The sequence below is a fragment of the Pongo pygmaeus genome, chromosome 7, assembly GCF_028885625.2.
Source record: "Pongo pygmaeus isolate AG05252 chromosome 7, NHGRI_mPonPyg2-v2.0_pri, whole genome shotgun sequence".
In the NCBI taxonomy this organism is placed as follows: Eukaryota; Metazoa; Chordata; class Mammalia; order Primates; family Hominidae; genus Pongo; species Pongo pygmaeus.
This window is the reverse complement of record NC_072380.2, coordinates 98472591-98500029: the sequence shown is the minus strand read 5'-3', so window position 1 is coordinate 98500029 and position 27439 is coordinate 98472591. Positions and strand designations below refer to the sequence as shown.

Here is a 27439-nt window from a genome sequence, read left to right as displayed (position 1 = left end):
GAAAGAGAAAAATAAAGATAAAAAGAAATATAATTGTAAACCTTCAGGTGGCAACACTTAATGCCCTTCAATATGTCTCCTCTCGTTTGTTTGCAGTCTCCTGTTTCACCAGTCATTTACAAGATGATACGAACATGACAGTTTTTCAGTTAGCTTTCTAGAGTTCCTGTCCAAAAGCTGAACATACCTACATGCTGCATGAAAGATATTCATCTGGGCACTGAAGGAGCTATGCAGCTGAGTCCAATATTGGATAACTTACACATCTTCCTCTTTGATGTATAATAGTAGCCCCACACAGAATGTCCAAGAATATCCTCCTTAGACTATAGGGCACTGCTTCAAGGAATATATCTCCTGAGTTTGGAGAATCTCCGATATTCTTGAAAGTGAAGAGAAATGGGGATTGATCTCCCAGCCTATCTCTTTACTTACATTCTTCATTTTCAGAGTCATGGACTTACCTGAATACTGTAGTGCACCAGGGATGCAGAACATGCCATAGCCTTTTGCTCCGTATATTAGTCAGGAATCAAGGAGATTTAGAAGCAGAGTCTCTAAGTCTATATCTATGTCTTTCTATACCTATGTCTATACCTATATCTGAATCGTCTCTATCTTTATCATCTTTTTAGGTATTTATAAAATTTAACAGGATTTACTCTGTTACAGAGATTTGACCTTAAGCAACTATGGGAGGTAGTTGGGCAGTCTCTACAAGGCTGTTGTCCTCAAGTCTGATGCTGGGAACTTGAAGTTCAAGTAATTCAGAAAGGGCAATATATGTAAAAGTGAGGGAGAGCAAAAACAAATTGGAACTCATAGGCATGAGTTGAAGACCAGGAAGATGGACTGAAATCTGTGCCAGTTCTCATTATCTCTGGCCTCAATGGTGTGGATATCTTGCAGAAGTTGAGGTCCATTATCATGGAACTAAATATACACTCTTGACCCAGGAGCTGGAAAAGCTGAAGGAGGATCTCACAGAAGGTGGAGGAATTGTATGGTCAGTCACAACCCCACATTAATGAGGAAAGCTAGCAGATACACGACAACGATAGCAATTATGTAGGCCATCACATGTTAAACAATGAATGTTGTAAAAGAAAACCTGCACTATTTGTTAAAAATGGTAAGATAGATTTCATCTGAGCTACTGAAATAAGGGAGAGAGACTTCAGCTGAGCTCAACTCCAAATACAACAAAGACAGCTGGGGATTTGTAGCCAATGAACAGAATGAGGGGGTTAATGGATAGACGGTTACCAAGAGGAGCTTGATTACATATGAAGAGTGAGGATGTTGTTTCTAAGCTGAGCTCAGCTGGCCAAGGATGAGGCCTGGTCAGGAAGAGAGCTCAAAGGAGCCTGACTGAAGTTTGGTCACGGGGAAATTTCTTATCAGCGTGAACTACCAATACAACTGCTGTTTCACTTCTGTACTCCAAATCTCACACAAACATCTTCCTTATGGTACATTCTAATTGAGACTTTGGGAAAATGTGGTTCAGTCTAGCCAAGGTAACAACCATAAAATGACCACACTCCCATTTGGTGGCCCTGGTTCTTCTGGACTTATTTATTTTCCTGTTGTGAGATCCAAGGCTTGGGTAGTGGATTCCCTCACTATCTTCCTTAAAAGTAGATTGTTAGGTGGGGAATTTATTGGTGGGACAATGGCCACCTTTGTCCCATGCTTCTGTTTTGTCTCTATTGCAGCCAAGGGCAGAACTGATTAGGTTTGTCAAACTTTAACCCACTTTGCTTGCTTTTAGCTAGTTTCACTGTTTTAAAAGATCACTAACTCTACATGGATGTCACATAGCTAAGCAATACATCACAAGACTCCCTCGAGCTTCCCTGTAGATACCATCTCTGATGTACGTATGGGTCACAATGGTAGCAGTTGCCTACATTGTTTTTCAGGAAACTAGAGCCAACTCTTGTCCAGTTTAAACCAGGTGAGACCACCACCCCTCCACCTGGGTGAGCCTCCACGAATGTCCAATGTGTGATCTTTTGACATCAGAGTGCCATTTATAAGATGCCATTTATAAGCTCCACCCTCATATCATGATAACATTATCATTTTCTGAACATCCATCCTATGAGGAGCCATGAAGCTTGACTGTGCTTGCGCAGAACATCAATTATCTCACTTTTCCTTATCCCCAGTCACCTTTCTCCATGCCTCAGACCATCCTGCTCCTCGATCCCATAAATATTCTTAAACCCCATCTTAAGGGGGGGAGATTTGAGATCTGAACTCCCATCTCTTCACTTGGCTTTAAAAGAAAGGAATAAATCCTTTCTTTTCCAGAAAACTCATCATCTTGGTCATTGGCATACTGTGCTGTTAACAAAATAGGCCTGCTTCAGTAACACTATCTTATGGAGAACTTTCTGGTATTCTTTTCACACTCCCGGGTCCTTGCTCTCTGAGAGAAGAAAGAAAGCATGGTTTTATTTGGGACATGGATCTAGTTGTGTTTACTGAAATCTATATAGTTTTCTATTTGTTTGTTTGTTTGAGACAGAGTCTGGTTCTGTCTCCCAGGCTGGAGTGCAGTGGCCCACTCTCAGCTCACTGCAACCTCCACCTCCCGGGTTCAAGCAGTTCTCCTGCCTCAGCCTCCCTAGTAGCTGTGATTACAGGTGGGCACCACCATGCCCGGCTAATTTTTGTATTTTTAGTAGAGATGGAGTTTTGCCATGTTGGCCAGGCTGGTCTCAAACTCCTGACCTGAGGTGATCTTCCCACCTCGGCCTCCTAAAGTGCTGGAATTGCAGGCTTGAGCCACCCACTGCACCCAGCCCTATATCACTATGTAGTATTATCAGTGAATTTTCTTGGATGCAATCTGCCAGAAAATAGCCAGTTTTCCCAAACCAAAGCAAAACCAAGCAATTTCACTTTCACTTACTCTTAGAGGACAATTGAGAAATACTTTACTAGTCCGGGCGCTGTGGCTCATGCCTGTAATCCCAGCACTTTCGGAAGCAGAGGCAGGTGGATCACCTGAGGTCAGGAGTTTGAGACCAGCCTGGCCAACATGGGGAAGCCCTATCTCTACTGAAAAAAAACCCACAAAAGTTAGCCAGGTGTCATGGCACACCCCTCTAGTCCCAGCTTAAAAAGAGACAGACAGACAGAGAGAGAGAGAGAGAGAGACAGAAATACTTATTTCCTAGGCTTACATGTGCTCCAGGCTTATGAGACTTTGGAAATTCTCAGGACAGGGCTTTGCATTATAAAGTCAACAAATGTGGGAGCTACTAAGGCCCTAGACTTGTAGGTTAGGACAAGATGGTTAGGACCCTCCTTCCCTCTGCCCCTGGGGCCAGGTCTTCTTTCTCTTGTACTTTTCTGTTCACAATTTTCTGTATGTGACTAAGGCTACCAGAATGATAGGTGACTGGTTAAAAGACAGGCTTATGTTTCAGAGCATTTCCCTCCCTTGCCTTGCTAATTAGCATCTGGTAATATAAGCCTGATAAAATTGTTTCCTGAAAGCTTAGTGATTTTAAAAAATGTGAAGAAGAGGGAGTCAAGGCAGTAAAAGGACAGTGAGCTAATTCCTCAGTGTTCATGGGAAGGGGTCAGTATTTGCTTTCTAAAGTTGAGATATTTAGAAATAAAAGTCTTTTTATATTATTTAGAGCTATGAAGACAACCATCAAAGAGATCTAAAACCATACATACTTTAAAATGGTTGGCTTCTAATCCCAGGACTTTGGGTGACAAGGTGGGAGGATCACTTGAGCACAGGAGTTCAAAACCAGCCTGGGCAACAAAGTGAGACCCCCCCATCTCTACCAAAAACAAAACAACAGCCACCAAAAACAAACCAACAACCACCAAAAACCTTAGCCAGGTGTGGTGGCTCATGCCCGTAGTCCCAGCTACTTGGGAGGCTAAGGTGGAAGAATTACTTGAGCCCAGGAGGTCAAGGCTGCACCCCAGCCCAGGTGACAGAGTGAGACTCTGTCTCAAAAAATAAAATAAAATAATAAAATAAAATGATTGTTTCCAGAGGAGGGAACTGGGAAGGCATTTGGGAAGCAGTGAAGTAGAGTAGGAAGCCCCAACTTTGCACTGTAATCCATGTCTTCTTGGAAATTCCTTTTTAAAAAAAAAAAATCTCAGTGCATTCTTTTGATAATAATTGAAAGACAAGTCAGACCAAACCCTTCTACATCTTGGTCTATTTTATTGAATGTGTCACATGTGTTTTGTTACTTATTGTTTTTTGTCCCCACCTTCCACCTCTATTTTGTTAATTATTAAAACCAGGCTATACTTAACAAAAATGGAACAGAAAGGATGGCATTATTTTATTTCAGGAATCCATCAACATCCTTTGCAGCTACATAGTCAGGAAAATCTAGAAATTGTAATTTATATAGAATTTTAAAACTCTTCAATTACAATGGATAGAGGGGAGAAAATACAGCTCAAGAGAGTGTTTGGATATTGCTGGGGCACAAGTTTTTTGCTTATTAATATCATTGGTGCAGGAATTTTTGTGTCCCCCAAAGGTGTGTTGGCATACTCTTGCATGAACGTGGGAGTCTCCCTGTGTGTTTGGGCTGGCTGTGCCATACTGGCCATGACATCAACTCTTTGCTCTGCAGAGATAAGTATAAGCTTCCCATGCAGTGGAGCTCAATACTATTTTCTCAAGAGATACTTTGGCTCCACAGTTGCTTTTTTGAATCTTTGGACATCCTTGTTTCTGGGGTCAGGGGTAGTTGCTGGCCAAGCTCTGCTCCTCGCTGAGTACAGCATCCAGCCTTTTTTTCCCAGCTGCTCTGTCCCAAAGCTGCCTAAGAAATGTCTGGCATTGGCCATGTTGTGGATTGTAGGAATTCTGACTTCTCGTGGTGTGAAAGAAGTGACTTGGCTTCAGATAGCTAGCTCAGTGCTGAAAGTGTCCATACTTAGCTTCATTTCCCTAACTGGAGTAGTGTTCCTGATAAGAGGGAAAAAGGAGAATGTAGAACGGTTTCAGAATGCTTTTGATGCTGAATTTCCAGATATCTCTCACCTTATACAAGCCATCTTCCAAGGATATTTTGCATATTCAGGCGGGGCATGCTTTACACTTATAGCAGGTAACAATCCATTCAGGAAAAAAAAATCTAAAATCATGACTTATTGCATACAATATGAAATGCATATCATTTGTTGTATTTTGAGTCTTAAATGATTTAATGTTTCTTTCTTCTTTGTGACTTTCTGAATCAGATCATGCCAGCCTGGCACTTGTTACCTACTCTTAATTATTTTCCTGTTTATTCTAAGGTACTTATTTGATTGAACAACTTCTCTTTTTCAACTTTCCTTTCTGGGACCACAGATATGGGACTTCTGTGTTAATCTGTTTCCTTTCTGTTAATGGATGAATGCTGGGGTTGTGAAAATGTTCCCCACCCATGAAACTGTAAATCCAGGAATGATCCAATGACAGACTATGTTTGTGTTGTAGGTAGGTATGATGCATTGAGGCTCTAAGTATTTTTATTTACTTACTTTTGGGGTTATGTTTTATATTTTATTATAATTTTTTCCTCTTATTGATGAATGTAATAATACAAATTGATTTTACTTGCACTTGACCGTTTTCACATCAAGCATTCTAATTAATGATAAAGCTATAATTTTCATGTGAGCATTATAAAAGAAGTCAACCTACAGCAATCTTGGATGCATTTAAAAGTTAAAATAGGGCTGGGTGTGATGGCTCATGCCTATAATCTCAATGCTTTGAGAGGCCGAAATGGGAGGATTTCTTGAGGCTAGGAGTTTGAGGCCACCTCGGCAAAATAGTGAGATCCCTCTCCTCAGATTTTTTTTTTTTTTTTTTTTTTTTTTTGAGACAGAGTTTTCCTCTTGTTGTCCAGGCCAGAGTACAGGGGCACGATTTCAGCTCACTGCAAACCTCCTCCTCCTGAGTTCAAGCGATTCTCCTGCCTCAGCCTCCGGAGTAGCTGGAACTACAGGTGTGCACCACTATGCCTGGCTTATTTTTGTATTTTTAGTAGAGACAGGGTTTCACCATGTTGGCCAGGTTGGTCTGGAACACTTGGCCTCATGTGAGCCACATGCTTCTGCCTCCCAAAGTGCTGGGATTACAAGCGTGAGCCACTGCACCTGGCCACCTCCTCAGATTTCTTAAAAAATTATCTGAGTGTGGAAGTGCACGCTTTTAGTCCTAGCTACTAAGAGGCTGAGGTGGGAGGATCACTTGAGCCCAGGAGTTTGAGGCTGCAGTAAGCTATGATTGCACTACTGAACTCCAGTTTGGGCTACAGAGTAAGACCCTGTCTCAAAAAAAGAAAAATAAATAAATAAGTAATAAATTAGCCAACAATGTAAAGATACTGTAACCAGGATTATAGGAGCCCGAAAGAGGCTCGCTTCCTTCCCCTACCCTCCAGACAAGTACTCCCTGGACACCCGAAACAGGAACTTCTCCAGCAGTTCAGACCCCTTGTCTGCAATGACAGCACTGGGCAGCTGACTGAAGTGGGTGCCAAAGTGGAACAGCATCTTCTTGGTTCACTCAGGACATCAGAGCAGAGAAACAAGGGCTGGATTTTGCCTTGCACTTTTACTATGCTCTTAAGCATTGTTAATTTTATATATCCAGGGATCATGTACAGGTTTGTTACATGGATTTATCTGTATAATAGTGAGGTCTGGGCTTCTAGTATAGCCATCACCCTAACAGTGAACACTGTACCCAATAGGAAATTTTTCAACCCTTACCCCCCACCCACTCTCCCCACTTTTGGAATCCTCAGTGTCACAATTTCCTCTGTATATCCATGTGTACTCACTGTTTAGCTCCCATATATAAGTGAGAATATGCAGTATTTGATTTTCTGTTTTTGAATTATTTCTCTTAGGATGATGGTCTCTAGTTGCATCCATGTTGCTGGAAAAGACATGATCTCATTCTTTTTATAGCTGCATAGTATTCCATGGTGTGTATATGCCACATTTTAAAAAAATCCAATCATGCGTCGATGGACACTTAGGTTGATTCCATGACTTTGCTATTGTGAACAGTGCTGCAATGAACATGCAAGTGCGGAGGTCTTTTTGATATAACAATTTCTATTCCTGTGGGTAGAGACGCAGTAGTGGAATTGCTGGGTCAAATGGTAGTTCTGTTTTTTGTTCTTTGTAGGTTCTTAAGTATCTTTAAAGAATAGAGAAGCATAGATATTCTAGATTCCTCTGAGGCTATATACCCTTACCTTCAATGTTAGACAGAAGTTTTCATCTTTTCATTTTCAAAGTCGGTCTTTCCCTTGAATTCTTTATCTTTTCCCTCCCATCCCCTTAAGGACTTTTCACATTCTTTTATTTCATTTTTTCTCAACTTCAATCTTTTCTAAAAAGTCAGTTCTTTTCCTTGTTATTTATACATGTATCAGACTCTTAACTACTGAACAAAACTTTTTCTCATCTCAGGTCTCCCACCACTAATTTATCTATCATTTGTGAAATCATTTGAGTAGCCACTATCTTTTCAAAGACTATTTTTAAAACCCTGTACTAGTGCCTCAAGATGAGTAAGATATAGTCTTTATCAAAGATGCTTACAGTCTAGTAGGAGAGGCGATACCTAGATTTGGGTCTGCCATTACCAACTATAGCAAGTATTTTCTCCTTTCTAGCCTCTTTTTTTTTTTATCTGCAAAATGGACATCATGGTTTAAAGTCACTATAATTCTGTGCCTTATAAACAAATAATTTGATACAATATTTAACAGGTAGCCATAACAGAACAATATAATTACCTTAGAAATCAATGGAAAAGTCACTTTTTGCTGTCACTGAGTGGAAAAGTGGCAATTTGAATTGAATCCACAAAATTCCAGAAAAATATGAGTGAAGCCATGGAGAATAGAAGCATGCAGCGTAGATATAAGACAAGGCATGCAACCTCAGGTGACTACAAAATGGTTTCCATCTGAGAGTCTTGGTATTAGATATGATTACTAAGGCAAGTACATAGAGAGACTAAGGAAAAAATATATAGGGTTGATTACTAAGGCAAGTACATAGAGAGACGAAGGACAAAATGGCATAGGGTTTGAGGGAGACAGATGACTGGACAATGCCAACTTTTAAGCAGGAGGTAGAGAAAGAAGATTCAGTGAGGAAGCCAGAGGAGGCTCAGAGTGTTATAGAGGAAAATCACAATATGTTTCAAAAAGTGGGGAATAATCTATCTGGTTAAATGCTTCAGAAGTCAAGGAGCATGAGGACTGGTTAGAGCGCCATCATTGATAATGTAAGAAGTCATTGGTGAATTTTGAACGTGAGAGGAAGTCAGTTTGCATTGAGTTAAAAATAAGGTATTGAGAAAAGAAAGCTATGAGGAGATTACTGTTTTACGTGGCTTGTGATTAAATGGGCCAATTTCAGCAGCTGGCATAACAAGCAAAAGTTTCTCATTGTTTTTTCCTTTCAAGGCTAGAAGCAATATTTCTGGATTTTTATTTGAGCCAGTTTCATTGTATCCCATTGTAGAGACGTTTCATTGTTAGATGATTATTGTCAGCTGAAAATATATTCACAGAATTTATTCATACCGACCTATAAACTATTATGGAGTTCCTCACAAGCCTCTAGTGGTGAATAAAAGTTGGAGGAATTTCAGTGTGTGCTGGAGTTGCTAATTTACAAAATAAGTCTTAAGTACATCTAAGCTTTAAGTAACCCTTTTACCTGCAAAATAGTGATTTGTAGACAGGCAACTTTGCAAGGTGTAGGAATACCCATCTTTTTTAAAAAAAATTTCTATTGTTTATCACCCAGGCTGGAGTGCAGCTGTGCAATCATAGTTCACTGCAGCCTTGACCTTCTGGGCTCGATGGATTCTGTCACCTCAGCCTCCTGAGTAGCTGTGACTGCAGGCACTCACTATCATGCCCAGCTAATTTTTTTTTGTGTGTGGATTTTTAGTAGAAACAAGGTTTTGGCATGTTGCTCAGACTGGCCTTGAACTTCTGGGTTCCAGTGATCCACCTGCCTTGACCTCCCAAAGTGCTGGGTTTACAGACGTGAGTCACCACACGCGGCCAGAATACCCATCTTTTAAGTTCAAGAGTCAAGGATATTCGTCACCTGTCTGGCTATTATAACTTTTTATCATAAATTAAATTGTAATCTCCATCTCCTCTTTACAAATCAAGTACATAATGAGCACAAGTAAAAGGCTCAGAAGAAAGAACAGTTAATCCAAAAAATTGCCCTTTTGTTTGTCCCAAAGCTTTAATAACTATAGTAATTAACAACAACCATTTATTCAGCACTTATTATATGCTAAACACTAGGACTGGAATTTTGTTGTCCCTACAGTTTTCTCTATAAAGAGATTGAAACCTTGACAGCCAATACATTGTCCAGACGTCCCGCAACTAGTAAGTGGTGCAGGCAGGGTTAAAATTAAAACCTTCTAATTTTTTACTATTCAAGTTCTTAATCAGCTCAGATTAGTGTACCCCATGGGCATTAGATCCAACCCCTGGGCAGACACAGATGGAAGAAATTTGATATAGTCAAATGATAGATATTTATTAGTAAAGGGGATTTGGTTTTAAGTAGCAGAAACCCACACACATTAACTTACACAATAAAAGGGGAACTTACTGGAAGGATAATGCTATCTTTTAAGGAAGATTTGAGCAACCAATCTTAGGAAGCAACAAAAAATAAGGAAGCAGACTGGACATGGTGACTCACGTTTTTAATCTGCACTTTGGGAGGCCTAGACTGGAGGATTGCTTGAGGCCAGGAGTTCAAGACCAGTCCAGGCAACATAGCGAGACCCTGTCTCTATAAAATAAATAAATAAATATGAAAAAATAGGAAAGTTCTAGAAATTAAAAAAAAAAACAAATTTTCTCATCTTCCTTTCTTTTTTAACACCATTATGTTGCTTTTCTCTTGACCTTTGGTTCAAATTCTTGAGATAAATTTTCTTGTATACTGAAAGTGATTGGCTTCCAGTGGATCAGATGTCTGTTCTTTGTTGCTTGCCACTGGGCAGGGCACAGGGTGCCATTGTATATTATGGTTGTAGATGATCATTTCTTCATGCCACAGAGCAATTCTCAGGGTAGGACAAAATTTGGGGAAATGGTGTGATGAATGGAACAATATTTAAAAATAAAACTGTCCTAGAAAATCCACTCTATATGATGCTAAATTACAACTTTTTTGGCCTTTTTTTTGCACTTAATATTGGCATAAAGGAATGGTCAAGAGCATACAGGGAGAGATAATTTATGATGGGCTCTTTAACTCCTTTCAATATACAGTATGAGAAATGTATAGTAGGAAAATTTTGCTAGCCAGGGAGAGAGTTACCTTTCCTAGTTTCCCCACAAGTAATTATTTTCCTGAGATCTGAAGGAAGGGTAGGGGTCAACTAGGCAACTAGGAAAGAACATTCCACATAAGAGAGCAGACTCTATGGCAAGAAGGGATAGGACATTGTTGAGGAACTGCAAAGGCCAGTCTGTCTACATCTGTCTATATATAAAACACAGATAGCAAGAGAAACTATCACATTGTCACATAATGTATCCCCATAGCACCTTCTTTTCATATAGACACTTACCATAGTCACTATTATTTTAACCTTTTATTTATGCAATTATTTAACTTATATGTAGCTCTTCTTCTTGAGGTCAAATTTCATGTAGTTTCTGCTCACCGTTGTATTCCCACTATCCAAACTCAGTGCCTAGGACTTAATAGATGAGGCTAAATACATAAGGGGGCTTCAAATGGTACAGGACTTATGGGCTCCGATTTCATTTTTCATTCTTAAGTCTTCAGAAATTTTACCATCTATGGAGAAAATGAAGCATATTTCATATTTTTCTTCATTTAGCTATATTAGGCAGGTGGGTGTGTAGCAGTTCACCAGGGTGTGTGCTTGTGTGTGTGTGTGTGTGTGTGTGCATTTTAGTGTATGTGTAGTGGTGGTGGCTGAATGAATAGGAAGAGCCTAGCCCAGTTCTTGACACATGGAGCGCTGTTGGTGGGAATGTAAATTAGTATAATGTCTATGGAAAACAGTATGGAGATTTCTCAAAAAATTAAAAATAGAACTACAATTTGATCCAACAATCCCACTACTGGGTATCTCCCCAAAAGAAAATAAATCAATAGGATATCTGCACTCATGTTTATCACAACACCAGTGTGTGTGTGTATAATATACCACAGAATACTACAAAGCCATAAAAAAGAATGAAATCATGTCTTTTTCAGCAACATGAATGCAGCTGGAGACCATCATCCTAAGTGAAATAACTCAAAAATAGAAAGAGAAATATTATACCTTCTCACTCATAATTAACTACAAAGTGTGTACTTATGGATGTAGAGAGTAAAATGATGAGCCACAGAGACTTGGAAGGGAGAGGGAGTAGACAGGTGGATGATGAAAAATTACTTAATAGGTACAATGTATGTTATTCAGGTGACAGATACACTAAAACCCTGAATTGACCACCACACAATCTATCCATGTAATAAAATCATGCTTGTACCCCATTAATTTATACAAATACAAAAATAATAATCTAAAAATAATGAATTTTAGGAATAATGTTTACCAATTATGGTTGTGTCCTCTTTTGTGTTATAGGGGAGCTGAAGAAACCCAGAACAACAATTCCCAAATGCATATTTACTGCATTACCTCTGGTGACTGTAGTTTATTTACTGGTTAACATTTCCTATCTGACTGTTCTGACACCCAGGGAAATTCTCTCTTCAGGTTTGTATGCAAATGGCTAAAACAATAAATAAAGTGCTGGTCTTTTCAATATAACTATCATTTCACCAGTCAGGACGACTGTTTACTGTTCATTATTCTATATATAGAATCAACTTATAATTTTCTAAAATAGCAGAGGGCCAAAGGGAATGATTTGCCTTAGAAAGGAGATTCATCTTTAAGCATGGTTATGCCTTTTCTAATAATATGGAAAGGTGTATATAATGTTGATGTATGGTGTAGATCAGATTCAAAATATTAGTGTTCCTTTCATGATCTCATCTCACCAGAGTGACACTGTGTAATCACTGTTTACATCTATTTTAAAACTTTCAAAATGTTTGAGTCTCAATGTTTTTCTAGGTGTCACAAAAAATGATCAATTTGAAATGTAGAATACCGGCAGTTAAAGGACTAGATGCTAATGTTCAATTGATGCATATAATTAATATTGATGTTAAAACAATATGGTTTACCATGAACAACTTTAAAATTTATGGTGGCAAAGGATCCTGAACATATTGGAAATCCGACCAAAAAGTAGCTATCTTAGAGACCAAATTGTAGAATAAAGAATAAAAGAATGAGAACATTTTAAATAAATATACATTGAAAAATGAGTAACAGATTCAAGGGATAAAAGGAAATTTGGAAAGAAATGAGAAACAGGGAAAGTGGAAGACTAGTAATTTCCTCAAGCCAGCATTAAACCATCTCACAAGATAAACCTATCACCGAGTACCTTCAGGACTAATCTCTTTTGAGCAGCTATTATTATTTTGGTGAATCTTTGAGGCATGGAGGCAAACCTAAGGGAGATTTTGATACAAAATTCAGGTAAACTTTGCCTCAATTCTTATGTTACTGCCCTGCAGGGTGGTGCCATATGGTATCAGTGCTGATTCATAATGGTCTAGGTATCTTAGGGACCTATAAACTAGATAGAATCAAGCTTCTGAGTGTCTGTGGGAACAAACCAAATGCAAATTCAGATCAGAACAAGCAGTGATTTATTAACTACCTCGATTATGTAAAGAATAAATTTACAAAGTTAATCGTGGGTGTGGTTGGGGCTGCTGGTCAGCTAGCACCGTTGTTACGGTTCATTGAAGCTGGCATCTGTTATGACCACCAGTGCTCCGTCCATACGGGTTGTTAAAAAGTCATGAATATCTCCTTTGGTGTCATAATGGTTATAGCAATTTTGTAGATGGCACAATGGTTTTGGCAGGTGTGGAAGACTCATGAAGTGTTTTGACCATCATCACTTGTAATTTGGCTATAATGCTTACTTTTTTAGGCATATCATCTTTAGACTTTTTGTTTAAATTCTAAATTAATCTTTTTAAGTCCAAATATCTGCATGTTTATTGTACAAGAAATTTAAATTAAGAAAATAGTCACACATGAAAAAATGTATGTATAGGTATGTATGTATGTAGCTTTATGTATGACAGCAAAAATTTATGTATGTATGATAGCCAAAAATTAAAAACCATAAAAATATCCAATAAGCTTGAAACAAAAAATTTATGCGAAATCTATATAATAGAACATTCTGTGATTTGTAAAAGATGATATTGTTGATGGATACTTGAAGCAAAGGGACAACGTTTATAATTCAATAATGAGGAAAAAGTCAGGATGTATATAATAATATAAAACAGCAAATAAGTAGTTAACAATGGTGATCAATGGGAATGATATTGTATGTGATTTTTACTTTATTGTTTACACTGAATATTCCAAATTTTCCTTAAAGTGCAAAATTTGTATAATAAGGGGGAAAGTTACAAGCAAAAGAAATAGGTTTTTTTTTTTTTTTTTTTTTTTTGAGACAGAGTCTTGCTCTGTTGCCTAGGCTGGAGTGCAGTGGCACAATCTTGCTCACTGCAACCTCTGCCTCCCAGGAAGCGCTGCTTGTGCCTCAGCCTTTTGAGTAGCTGGGATTACAGGCATGGGTCACCACACCTGGCTAATTTTTGTATTTTTAGTAGAGATAGGGTTTTGTCATGTTGGCCAGGCTGGTCTGACCTCAAGCGATTCTCCCTCTTGGCCTCTCAAAGTGCTGGGATTACAGACGTGAGCCACCAGGCCCAAATATAGGTTCTTAAATTCAGAAATTTTAACGATTAAGGGATGCATTTTTTCAATCAAACGGGTATATGTAAAAAATATGAAAAGTTTCCATATGAATACAGAGCATCTATGATGTGGCATTAATTGGATACTACATTTTATTTAAGGAACATTGAAAGAATTACACCAGGCTGTGATAAATATTAGATACTAATATTTGTGGTTTAGACAGAAAAAGAAAGAATGGTATTAATTATGTAATGTTTTTGTCTGTGTCCGTGTCAGAGCTCTGACTTGTTTCTTCACCTATTTTTCTCTTACGAAAAAAAATAGCCTTTATTATGAATAAGTTTCACAACTAAGAAGGGAAGGGTGTTCTTCTAGAACAAGGTGTGTGGAAATGCCTTAGTGAGGAGCCCTGTCCCAGCTTTGAAAACTGAGGATTTCATTGTTCCTAAAGTCCTGCCACACACTGCTGACAGGGGTGCTCACATTTGGTCTTCTTGAGAATTCCATGCCATATTTAAAACTAGGGAAAATTGGCATAGGATAAGATAATCTAAAACCATAAATACATTTCATGGAAGCAGAAGCTGAGGTTTCCCTGTCCAGATGCAGCCTAAAAGTAGCTGGTCCCAAGTACCCAGATATGGTTAAGAATTTTGAAAAGATAGCCAATGATGGACAATAAATAAATAAATTAATAATAATAATAAAAGAATTTTGAAGAGAAAGTGAGAATTTTAGAATCGTTTATTGGTAAATTGATGCGATTATTTTTGGGGGGTAATTTTGTAAATCATCCTTATTTTAAAATGTATATACCTTTGGACTCACAAGTCCCACTTCTAAGAATTTACTCTAAGGAGACTTGAACGACTATCAAGAATGGGAGGAATGAGTGTTTTCATTAAAGCCCCTCTTATATTAGCAAGAAATTGAAAATAAACTACAAATAAAACAGTATGAAATGGGTAGATAAACGCAGTGACAGTTATATAATGGAATACTGAGAACTTGCTAGAATAATTAGATGCATGCAAATGTACAAATAAGAGCAAGATGAACGTGAAAAAGCAAGCCTAAGTGAGCATACACATACGTGCACACTCATATACAACCCTAATAGATGTTTATACATTCATACAAAATTTCTAGAAGAGGATCCAAACAGCTGTTAATGGTAGTTACATTTGCTCCGCATGAATGGGAGGCTAGTGAGGAGAGGGACATTTACTTTTCACTTCATGTGCTTCAGTGCCATTTATTTTACTTTTCACCCAGAACATATATGAAATCATTTTTAAAAGAAAAGAAACAACATGTGGAAAGAGTAACAAAGAAAAAACATCCCTTGTGGCACAGAGCTAAAGATGATGTAGAAAGATGTATAGTTTTTGCCAGCCAGCGCTGACAGAGCTGCACCTGATCCTCTTCAAGTTATAACTAACCATGTTTGTAGAATGCACACTGGGAAACTAAAGGGGAATTTCCTTTGCATTACTGGAAAGAAATATTTTGGAAATGTGACTGAAAATTTGAAATTTGTGGAGGTATGCGTGTCCAGGAGAAACAACCAACAATATCCTCCTGAGAAGAACAATAAATGAGACAGGAGATATTTTTAAGGAAGATCCAAAGTTGTAGAATAGCACTAAGGAAAAAAGTGAAATGGCACTTGAGGCTGTTTAAAAAGGGTTACAAAAAATAAAGATCTTTAAGAACAAGAGCTATTAATGATATATTAATTTTGTCACATTTGGGAAGTCCTACCTTGTGTTAGAACCCAGTATGTTGATGTCCCAAAAGTACCCCTGGAAACCAACCTTAGCAGAAGAGCATAGGCTCCAAGGACACCTACCTGCAGGGACCTCAGGCCCCATTGTGCTCATTCCATTGAAAAACTGAGAATTTGTTTCTCTCTGACTGAGTGATCTGTCTTAGCATATATCCACATAATATGAACTGAATCAAGTGGGTTCTCACAAACAATGGATACTTTTCTTCACAGTTGCGTTTTTTTCCTGTGGACTTTTATTAAATTAGTACTCATAAGATCTCTTATCTTTAAGCAAAAAAAAAAAAAGTAGAATATTCTCTAATGTTTAGTTTCTTAATCTTAGTACCATGAACATTTTATATTGTATAATTTTTTGTTGTAGAGAACTGTCCTGTGCATTACAGGATGTTTAGTAACATCCTTGGCCTCTACTCACTAGATACCAGCAGCAACCTCTTACCTCCCCAGTTGTGACAGCCAAAAAAGTCTCCAGATATTGCCAAATGACCCTGAGGAGTAAATTCAACTCCAATTGAGAACTACTGATCTATAGAAAAGTCCCAAATGTCATAGAAATTTTTAATAGTGTGTAACTTATTTTCTTCATCTACATGGTTCCTTTTTCTGTTAAGTATTTCAAATTGCACCATGATGTGGGAAAGTCTCATTCTGGTGTCAGTAGTGTTGCACTGTGCTTTTTGAACTCTCAATGTAACTATCAAGACTCTGTAAACTAGTTTTAGAAAATAAGCATGGATTCAATCATCCATTCAACAAAATCAATTTATTTCACAAGTGTTTATTGAAAGCCTACTGTATGTCTGTCACAGAGTGATCCACTAGTTTTATAGAAAATAAATGGATTATCCTTGCCCTCAAAAACATTCTTGGTCTATTGGGGAAGACATATAAAATGATAACCATTTACAATACAGTGTGATGGGGTCAAATAGACACCTTAGGTGTTATGTAGGTGTAACTAAGGAAATAAACAATAAAATTAAGCAAATTAAATGTTATTAATTAAGTTTCTGTTTTTATTTTGAAATAATATTAAAAGGTTTATTATTAGTATTTCTCTTTTAACACATTTTCTTTTGTGTATTTTTGTTTTTCTGCAGATGCTGTAGCTATCACATGGGCTGATCGAGTTTTTCCCTCATTAGCATGGATTATGCCTTTTGCTATTTCTACCTCATTATTTAGCAACCTTCTGATTTCTATATTTAAATCATCGAGACCAATATATCTTGCAAGCCAAGAGGGCCAGCTGCCTTTGCTATTTAATACACTTAATAGTCACTCCTCTCCATTTACAGCTGTGCTACTACTTGTCACTTTGGGATCCCTTGCAATTATCTTAACAAGTCTAATTGATTTGATAAACTATATTTTTTTCACAAATTCATTATGGTCTATATTATTAATGATAGGAATACTAAGGCGGAGATACCAGGAACCCAATCTATCTATACCTTATAAGGTAAAACTGAATTTCATTCTTTTCTGTGTGAAATAACAGATATTGAGTATAACTGTATTTAATATTATAATCAGAGCATCTATAAGTAGATCTTCTGAATACTCAGTTACTGTAAAACACATAAGAATAATCTAGTCTTGGTTTTAATTTTCATTTTTATTGGCTAGGTTACTCAATATAAAAATCTCTTAGATTCCATTTAACAGTTTATTAGAGAGAAAAATAGTTCTCTGGGTGGTTGGACAGATCATTATGAGTCTTTTGACCAGATACTATTTTGTCTACTTATGTAACTAGTTATGCATATGAATGTCTTCCACAGTCAGGGTGAGATTTAGCAGATGGGAAACAGAAGAGGCAAGGTGAGGTCACAAGTGATAACATCCACTGTTCTGAAACATCAACTTACTTTGTTGGCAAATTACATCTTTTCAACTTTACTTCTTTTAAACTGACTTTCAGTCTGGATGAAAAAACTTTTCACAGGAGAAGAGACAACCACTTAATTGCAGAAAAGGAAATAAGCAGCAAAACTTGGTAGCATAAGAATGTTATTGGAGAAAGATGGCCCTGACGCTCTGATTATCAGAATAATAAAATAATCTTCGTTGCCTAGGTAGGATGTTCAAAGTTTTGCTTGGATGATCACCTTTAATCCTCTTAGTAATAAAAAGGTGGATTCAATTGTTATTTCCGTTTTACAGATAAGAAAACAGATTTAGAAAAGTTAGGTCACTTGCCCAAGCTCACACAGCATGGATTAGAGCCAAGATTCAAATCTAGGCAGTCTCTTTGGAGTGTTTGACTCTCGCTAAATACAAAATATAAGAAAGAACTGCTGAGAGAAAGAAAGCAATGTTCTCATCACCAACTATGGTTGATTTATGTCCTTCCTTTCCAGTCTTCTTTTCAACTTCTTCCATCCAGTCATCTCTTAATTGTTGTGTGTTTGAGTATTAGTTCTCAAGAAGCAACTATATTTTAAGCACCTTGCTAGGTACTTTGAGTAGAAAAAGAATTAAGACTTGGCTCCTGCTTTTAGGCAGGTTATAATCTATCTGGACAGTCATGTAAACCAAAAATCATGGTGTGATGATTGCTATCTAGTGGTCTGCAGAGGATGCTCAGAGAACACATAGGGAGAGAGATCTAATCTAGAGCAGGGCTGATGGCCATAGTCCCCCTTGGAGGTGCCTCCCTAACGTCTGCTCTCTGTATAGTTTCACATGCTGCATCTTTTTAATATGTATTTTGCTGTTTTCTGATCCACATTTTGTTAGATCACTGACCCTAATAGATACAATTATAAAGAAGTTATGAACTGGAGGATAAATTTGTTGTACATAAATAACAGTATAAGATAATCACTAAGAGTTTTGGGCTCAAGTCCAGTTGCTTGGCTAGTAGCTGAGTTTAGTCTTGTTACTGAACCTCTGAACCTCAGTTTCTTCAGATCTAAAATGGGAAAAAATAATACCTACCTCCTATTAACGTTGGAGGTATTAAGTAAGCTAAGGCATGCAAACAAGCCAGGGTCTGACATTGATGGCTATTATTGCTTATATTATTATTCAACTTACATTTGCATCAGAAAGGAAGGCAAGGGCAGCCTTAAGTACAAGTGGCTGAAATTTGTCTTGTGTGCCCCCAGGAGCGCTCTTTTCTTTTCTCTCAGTTATTTGATAACTGATACTGAGCCATGAGATGATAAAGTATCTTTTTCAGGGATGCTTTATAAACTAAGAAGAGATTCTTTGTTTTTTCTTTTTTTTGAGACAGAGTCTCACTCTTGTCGTCCAGGCTGGAGAAGCTGGAGTGCAGTGGCATGATCTTGGCTCACTGCAACCTCTGCCTCCCCGGTTCAAGAGATTCTCCTGCCTCAGCCTCCCAAGTAGCTGGGATTACAGGTGCCCGCCACCACAGCCAGCCAATTTTTGTATTTTTAGTAGAGACGGTGTTTCACCATGTTGCCCAGGCTGATCTCGATCTCCCGATCTTGTGATCCACCCGCCTTGACCTCACAAAATGCTGGGATTATAGGTGTAAGCAACTGTGCCCGGCCAAGAAGACATTCTTAATGATTAAATCCCAACAAATGATCCTTTAATTAAAGGGTTTTGTTTCATAAATTATGACTAGCTCTGTAATATACATCTTTGGGGAATATAGATTCATATCAGTTATATCTTATATCGATTTTCTCCCTAGATTGGGTAATGTTGTAGAGAACTCTTACCAGGGACTGGTCTTTAAGGCTTTTGGCAAAGCAAAACAAAATATAAAACAGGGAAAATTGTTTTAGCTAAAATTTTTGTCTGTTTTTTTTTAATATGCTGAGCCTATAAAGTTACAACATTTACCTGTCAGTATTTACCTGTGTAACAGAGAGTCTGAGGATAGTCTTCCTGTTTTGTCATGAATTTCTTACTGCCTTGAGATATTTTCCAGAGAAGATTGTTGTTAGTTCCATTGGGCCTTAGAAACTCCCTCTTAACAGATTCATGGTACCCAGATCAGTAGATAGTGATCTTACCAGCAAATGGTTCTAGTTATTTCCGTTCATGAGCAGTCAAATGCTAGATGCCCATTCCCTCCAACCTGACAATGACAGTCTTCAACATCTCCTTTCACTCAGGCATTTATCTGACTTCTAAGCCAGGTTTATTCAACTTTACAGCTAATTTAGCCTGTTTTCTTTAATTAGCTTGTATCTTTGCATTGTTATTTATATAAATATTCAGGTATCATTCATGGATGTTCGTATCTAATATTTTTTCATACTTTGCTCTTTTCAGGTGTTTTTGCCGTTTCCATTAGCAACAATAGTCATCGACATGGGCTTGGTTGTGATACCGTTGGTAAAGTCTCCAAATGTGCATTATGTCTACGTGCTTCTGTTAGTTCTCAGCGGATTACTATTTTACATACCTTTAATACATTTTAAAATAAGATTGGCTTGGTTTGAGAAGATGACTTGCTATTTACAATTACTATTTAATATTTGCCTCCCTGATGTGTCTGAGGAACAGATGTCAGAAGTGCAAACTCTTAAAAAAATGGCCTTCTAAAAAACGTATATCAGATTCCAAATCAAGGTTAAACATATGATAGAACAGTCATGGTGAAATTCCTATGGTAACTATTTTTTTCTCAAATGAAATAAGTGATATATACAAAAGTGCCTAAGACAGTAAGTAGCTGGCTTCAGAGTCACTAAGAAATTGTTAAAAGCTCTGCTTCGCATGGTAAAAAACTTGACTCCTGGTTTGCGTAGCTTGATAGAGTGATTATACATCTCCCATTCTCTCACTTTTTTTTCTGTATCCCACCCCTTTTCTACTGAATTTGTGGGGATCCTATAATAAAAGTGAATGACTAAAAATTTTAAAAGCATTCCTTCATCTTTCCCGAGTCCTTTTTGTGTGAGGTGGGCGGGGCCAGGGAAGATGCTGATTTGAAAGTGAAAAGAATAATTCCATTTTTCCAGTTGGCTTTTCCCTTCCAGAATGTAGCACTTTTTTTTTCTTTTTGAGATGGAGTCTCACTCTGTCACCCAGGCTGGAGTGCAGTGGTGTGATCTCTGCTCACTGCAACCTCCACCTCCTGGGTTCAAGCGATTCTCCTGCCTCAGCCTCCCGAGTAGCTGGGATTATAGGCACCTGCCACTATACCCAGCTGATTTTTTGTATTTTTGGTAGAGACTGAGTTTCACCATATTGGCTAGGCTGGTCTCAAACTCCTGAACTTGTGATTTGCCCACCTCGGCCTCCCAAAGTGTTGGGATTACAGGCGTGAGCCGCTGTGCCTGGCCCCATTTTTTTTCAAGCTAATAACTATTTTAGAAGCATGGGGCTGGGTGAGGTAGCTCATGCCTGTAATCCCAGCACTTTAGGAGGCTGAGGCAGGTGGATTACTTGAGGTTAGGAGTTTGAGGCCAGCCTGGCCAACATGGTGAAAACCCATCTCTACCAAAAATACAAAATTAGCTGGGTGTGGTGGTGTGCACCTGTAATCACAGCTACTTGGGAGGCTGAGGCAGGAAAATCGTTTGAACTTGGGAGGTAGAGGTTGCAGTGAGCCGAGATCATGCCATTGCACTCCAGCCTGGGTGACAGAGTGAGACTCTGTCTCAAAAAAATAAGAAGCGTGAATCTTTAGGTTAATTTTCTTTGAGTGCCATTAAGAAAAATGTGGACATGTCTTAGAAGAACAGCATTACTGTATCTTCATTTGATTTATTAATAAGTGTGACCTACTGGGAATGATGTAGTTGTGTATAAAGTGTGTGTAATAGATGGCTGAGTGGATAGCATCCCAGGAGTCACACTCATCCAGTATTATTCAATTTTAAAAATTCATCTGCATAGATTAGAATTTTAAAAGATATGGTTTAGAGATGTTTTCAGAAAGTGGGAATGTGGGAAGATGTCCAGTGACCTTTGTTAGCCAGCTCTGTTCCCTGCCTCCCTTTATCCCTCAGAGGTGGCATCCACAGATGTCGAAGGACTTGTCAAGTTTGAGGAATTATCCCCTGGTGTGATGGTTAGTTTTATGTGTCAACTTGGCTGGGTCATGGGGCCCAGACATTTGATCACACATTATTTTGGATGTTTCTGCAAGGGTATTTTTTGGATGAGATTAACATTTAAATAGTTGGATTTCGAGTAAAGCACATTGCCTTCCTATTGTGAGTGGGCCTCATCCAATAAGTTGAAGTGCTTGATAGAACAAAGACTGACTTCTCCAAGAGGCAATTCTGTCAGCAGATGGTCTTCGGACTTGAATTGCGACATCAGCTCTTCCATGGGTCTCTAGCCTGTCAGGCCACCAGGCCACACTACAGATTTTGGACTTGCCAGCCTCCAGCCTCCATGATTCTGTGAGCCAAGCCAATTTCTTAAAAATAAATTCTCTCACACTCTCTCTCTCTGTCCCTCTCTCTCTTTCTCCATATACACATCCATGGATCTGTTTCTTTGGAGAAGCCAATAACATATTTAAGTTAGCATGGTAGATAATCTGTTTATAGCATACTACTTATTTATTCCTAAGACAGTCGCCTTATGCGAGCCTCATGGTTCAACATTCCCTTCACATAAACCTCCACCATACTTAGACAACTGCCCAACTTTCCTCTTCCTATGAGCTTTCAACACAGTATGTGACAAAATACTTCCTGAGCTTAGTTTCATAGACGTCACCCACATTTTATAAATTCAGGATCAGAGCTTCAAATTCTGGAGACCTGGAAGATATTTAAATTACAAGTGAGAAGAACCAACGATTTGACTGACACTAGATTTAGAAGAAATCTTAAATGTTTACAGCAGCCCCACAAAGTAACTCGCTCATCTATGTTTGTATACTCCCAGGGATGGGGGAATCACTGCTTGCTAAAGATGCTGGTCCTATCTTTGGACAGGTTTGCTTTCCGAAAGCTTTTCCTAATAATATGAAGCTGCAATGTAATTTCTATCTATTAGGTAAGTCTAATCGTCTTTCACATGATATCCTTTTAGGTATTTGATGACAACCATTTTGCAGCTCTGTGCCTTCTCCAGATTAAAACCCCCCAGTAGTCCAAAGTTGCCGCTTTTGAAAACCTTGACCCCTCTACACCTTGCCAGGCCCTTTTTAATGTAACGATGTCTTAAATTTTTATGCCGTAAACAATGTAGTCTTTCTGAACATGGTCTGACTACGGCAGAGCAGAGTGGAACTATCGTTTCCCTTTTTTTAAATATTGTAGTTTTGTTCACTGTTTTGGCACCACTATACACTTAAACCTCCTACATCTTTCATGTAAGTCATGGCTGAGACATGCCTATTCTAAGACTGTGTGGGACATTATGTCGGCAAGTCTAATAGGTCAATACAATTTCTCAGGGAAACTTTTGTTCCACAGCAAGATAACAAGAAATTGGCTGATGGTAGCAAGAGAGGGGTTATAAAATTTCAAGACTTCAAGGAAAGTCTCAACATGAATTTCACTACAGTTTTTATATTTTATATTATTTTTGGAAATAAGGCCTAACAAAATATTTGTGTAGTAAATTTTCTGCTTGGCAATTTCTTTTGTTCTACTCGGGACCACCAGTAATTCATCTTCCTGCTATGTTTCCTTTAAGAAGAGTCTATTTTGAAGCCATCTATCAAGAATTCCTGGCTGGGTGTGGTGGCTCACACCTATAATCCCAGCATTTTGGGAGGCCGAGGTGGGTGGATCACGAGGTCAAGAGATCGAGACCATCTGGCCAACATGGTGAAACCTCGTCTCTACTAAAAATACAAAAATTAGCTGGGTGTGATGGCGGGCACCTGTATTCCCAGCTACTCGGGAGGCTGAGGCAGGAGAATCACTTGAACCCGAGAGGTGGAGGTTGCAATGAGCCGAGATCACACCATTGCACTCCAGCCTGGCAACAGAGTGAGATTCTGTTTAAAAAAAAAAATTCCTTTGATGATGTCAGGCAAGGACTTATTTGCTATACTCTCTGAATTCAGGCCAGTGGTACTTAACTATTTGACACAGGTGTGCTGTGAGATTGAGTTGTGTGTGACATACTTTGAAGTTGAAAAGTAATCTCTTTCTTATTGTACATATAGGGCCTCCAAGGTGTTATCTCTTGTTTGTATCATGAAATTTTCAAAGCAGACACTACCTGAGAAGCTTCTACCTCCCCTCTGTTCAGAACAGGTTTATTTTTATTATTCTATGTTTTTTATTGAGATGGAGCCTCAGTCATCCAGGCTGGAGTCCATTGGCACGATCTTTGCTCACTGCAACCTTGGCCTCCCAGGCTCAAGTGATCCTCCCACTTCAGCCTCTCAAGTAGCTGGGACTACTGATGCATGCCACCAAGGTTGCTTAATTTTTTTGTATTTGTGGTAGAGACAGAGTTCCACCATGTTGCCCAGGCTGATCTTGAACTCCTGAGTTCAAGCCATCAGCCTGCCTTCACCTCTCAAAGAGCTAGGATTATAGGCATGAGCCATTGAGCCCAGCCCGGAACGTGTTTAAATAGCTTTGTGAGGTTGTATTCATTTCCTAGAGCTGCCATGACAAATTATCACAAATCCAATTGGCTTAAAATAACAGAAATTTGTTCTCTTGCAGGAGGTCAGAAGTCCAAAATCATCCTAAGAAAATAAACACAAGAACAGAAAACCAAATACCATATGTTCTCACTTATAAGTGGGAGCTAAACTTTGGGTACTTGTGGACAGAAAGATGGCAACAATTGACACTGGGGACTGTTAGATGAGGGAGAGGGAGAAGGGCAATGGTTGAAAAACTAACTACTGGGTACTATGCTCAATACCTGGCCGATGGTATCATTTGTACCCTAAACCTCAACATCATGCAATGTACCCAGGTAACCAACATGCACATGTACCCCCTGAATCTAAAATAAAAGTTGAAAAAGAAAAAGATAAAATTAAAATAAAAAAATCTCCCTCTCCTTTCTCTCATAAGGATACCAGTCATTGGATTTAGGGCCCACTCCAAATCCAGGATGTTCCTGTCTCAAGATCCTGAACTTCTTACATCTGCAAAGACCCTTATTCCAAGTAAGGTCACATTTTGATGTTCCCTGTAGATCTGTTTTTAAGAAGGCCATTATTCAACCCATGAAGCTAGGTCCTCCTCATTATCCAATTCCATTCCCAGTTCGTGTGGTGACCTCTTCCAGCTATAGAGGCTGGTTCAAGAAGGCCACCCTGATTTTTCTTCTCTCTGTAGGTAGTAACTGATCTGCATGTTGGAGTTGGAACTAAAATATGAAATCTGGAAAAGTCTCAAACTTCATCCCAAGATGTAGTACTATGAGCCTCCATTATTAGCAATGTCTGCCAAAAAGATGGGATCAGTATTTCAAAAGAAACCTTAAACTAGGCTTGAGAAACAGCCAGGTAATCTCCAGAGCTGGATTATTCTGATCCTGATGCCAGGGCATCCCAGCGAACAAAGAGAGAGTATTGGGAATTCTTGACAAGCAAGAACCTGAATGTTGCTGTTTACATCATGTTTTCTTATCTTGACTAATGATGTGGTTGTGAAGGAAATAACTGTGCTGCAATGAATCTGTTCACATCTTTCCATTAGGCCTAGGCCTAGGCCTCTCTCAGATGACTTCTCTGAGTTGCTGCTTGTTCAGTATCTCATATATGAAGCTGGTAGGAAGAAAAAAAGTCACTTTGCTTAAGTGTCAGCTCTGTGCCAGAGGGTTGGGAATACTGGAGTATTTCCCAGAATACAGCATATATGCTTATTTTCAAACATGAGAAACAAACTACCTGAATGTAGAGAAGTCACAGTAACTTTATAGGGAGCAAAGTTTCAGAATTGTATTTCTAAGTAATGGACTTCTATTACTTTAAGGTGAAGAAAAAAATAATTGTCCCCTTATTTAGCTGTAAAGCGAAAGTGGGTAAGTTCTCAGATCCTTCCCAGGTGTAACAAACGACAAGCATTCTTCTTGCTTTAAAAAATTTCAAATTGTATTTTAGATTAAGAGGTACATATGTAGGTTTGTTACATGGGTATATTGCATAATGCTGGGGCTTGGGGTGCAAATGATCCCATCATGCTGGTAGTGAGCATAGTATCCAATGGGTGGTTTTTCAGCCCATGCTCCCCTCTCTCCCTCCCCATCTAGTAGTTCTCATTGTCTCTTGTTCCTATCTTTATGTCTATGTGTACTCATTGTTTAGTTCCCACTTATAAGTGAGAACATGCAGCATTTGGTTTTCTGTTCCTGAATAAATTTGCTTAGGATAATGGCGTGTAGCTTCATCCATGTTGCTGCAAAGAACGTGATTTTATTCTTTTTAATGACTGTATAGTATTTCATGGTGTATATGTACCACATTTTCTTTATCCAGTCCATCATGGATGGGCATTTAGGTTGATTCCATGTCTTTGCTATTGTGAATAGTGCTGTGAAGAGCATATGAATGCCTGTGTCTTTTTGATAGAATGAATTATTTTATTTTGGGTATATACCAAAGAGTGGAATTGCTGAGTTGAATGGCAGTTCTCTTTTAAGTTCTTCGAGAAATCTCCAAACTGCTTCCCCCAGTGGCTTAGTTTGCATTTCCACCAACAGTGTATAAGCGTTCCCTTTTCTCCACAGCCCTGTCAACATCTGTTATTTTTTGACTTTTTAATAACCACCATTCTGCTTAATGTGAGATGGTATTTGTGGTTTGATTTGCATTTCTCTAATAATTAGTGTTGTTAAGCATTTTTTTCCATGTTCCTTGGCTGAGTATACATTTTCTTCTTCTTCTTTTTTTTTGAGACGGACTTTCACTTTTGTTGTCCTGGCTGCAGCGCAATGGCATGATTTTGGCTCACTGCAACCTCCGCCTCCTGGGTTCAAGCGATTCTCCTGCCTCAGATTCCCAGGTAGCTAGGATTAGAGGCATACGCCACCACGCCCGGCTGATTTTTGTATTTTTAGTAGAGATGGGTTTTCGCCATGTTGGTCAGGCTGGTCTTGAACTCCTGACCTTCGGTGATTCTCTCACCTGGACCTCCCAAAGTGCTGGGATTACAGGTGTAAGCCACTGTGCCCGACCATACATCTTCTTTTGAGAAGCGTCTGTTCATGTCCTTTGCACATTTTTTAATTGGATTTTTTTTTCTGGTTCATTTGTTTATTTGTGGATTCTGGATATTAGACATTTGTCAGATACATAGTTTGCCAATATTTTCTCCCATACTGTAGATTGTCTGTTTACTATATTGATAGTTTCTTTTGCTGTGCAGAAGCTCTTTAGTGTAATTAAGTCCCACTTGTCAATTTTTGTTTTTGTTGCAGTCGTTTTGGGGAATTTCGCCATAAGTTTTTTCCCAAAGCTGATGTCATGAAGGGTATTTCCTAGGTTTTCTACTAGGATTTTTAAACTTTGAGGACTTACATTTAAATCTTCAATTCACCTCATGTTAATTTTTATATATGATGAGAAGCAGGGGTCCAGTTCGTTCTTCTGCATATGGCTAGACAGTTATCCCAGCACCATTTATTGAATAGGGAGTTCTTTCTCTATTGCTTATTTTTGTCAACATTGTTTAAGACCATCAGGTAGTTGTACATATGTAGGCTTATTTCTGGGTTCTCTGTTCTGTTCCATTGGTCTACGTGTCTGTTTTTGTACCAGTACCATGCTGTTTTGGTTATTATAGCCATATGTATAGTTTGAAGACAAGCATTCCTGATCCTGAATTGCAGGTTTAACAAATGACAAGCATTCTGTGTTCTTGAACCTGGATTGCTAA

The 27439-nt window shown here is 38.5% G+C and overlaps 1 protein-coding gene across 1 annotated transcript; it reads left to right on the top strand.

Annotated features, from left to right (window-relative positions):
* The first annotated feature begins 4328 nt into the window (after window positions 1-4328).
* On the top strand, window positions 4329-20538 carry SLC7A13 (solute carrier family 7 member 13). The gene is made up of 4 exons (XM_054498752.2): window positions 4329-5114; window positions 11681-11812; window positions 16793-17154; window positions 19950-20538. The coding sequence occupies exons 1-4, from the start codon at window positions 4430-4432 to the stop codon at window positions 20220-20222; spliced, it is 1452 nt and encodes a 483-aa protein (XP_054354727.1). The 5' UTR covers window positions 4329-4429; the 3' UTR covers window positions 20223-20538.
* The last annotated feature ends 6901 nt before the right edge of the window (window positions 20539-27439 follow it).

Excerpts from the sequence above, each read along its gene's own strand:
- SLC7A13 (XM_054498752.2), top strand. The coding sequence starts at position 4,430 with ATGGATAGAGGGGAGAAAATACAGCTCAAGAGAGTGTTTGGATATTGC. Across the intron at positions 5,115-11,680 it reads ATGCTTTACACTTATAGCAG|GGGAGCTGAAGAAACCCAGA; the intron begins GTAACAATCCAT and ends TTTGTGTTATAG. Across the intron at positions 11,813-16,792 it reads CAGGGAAATTCTCTCTTCAG|ATGCTGTAGCTATCACATGG; the intron begins GTTTGTATGCAA and ends GTTTTTCTGCAG.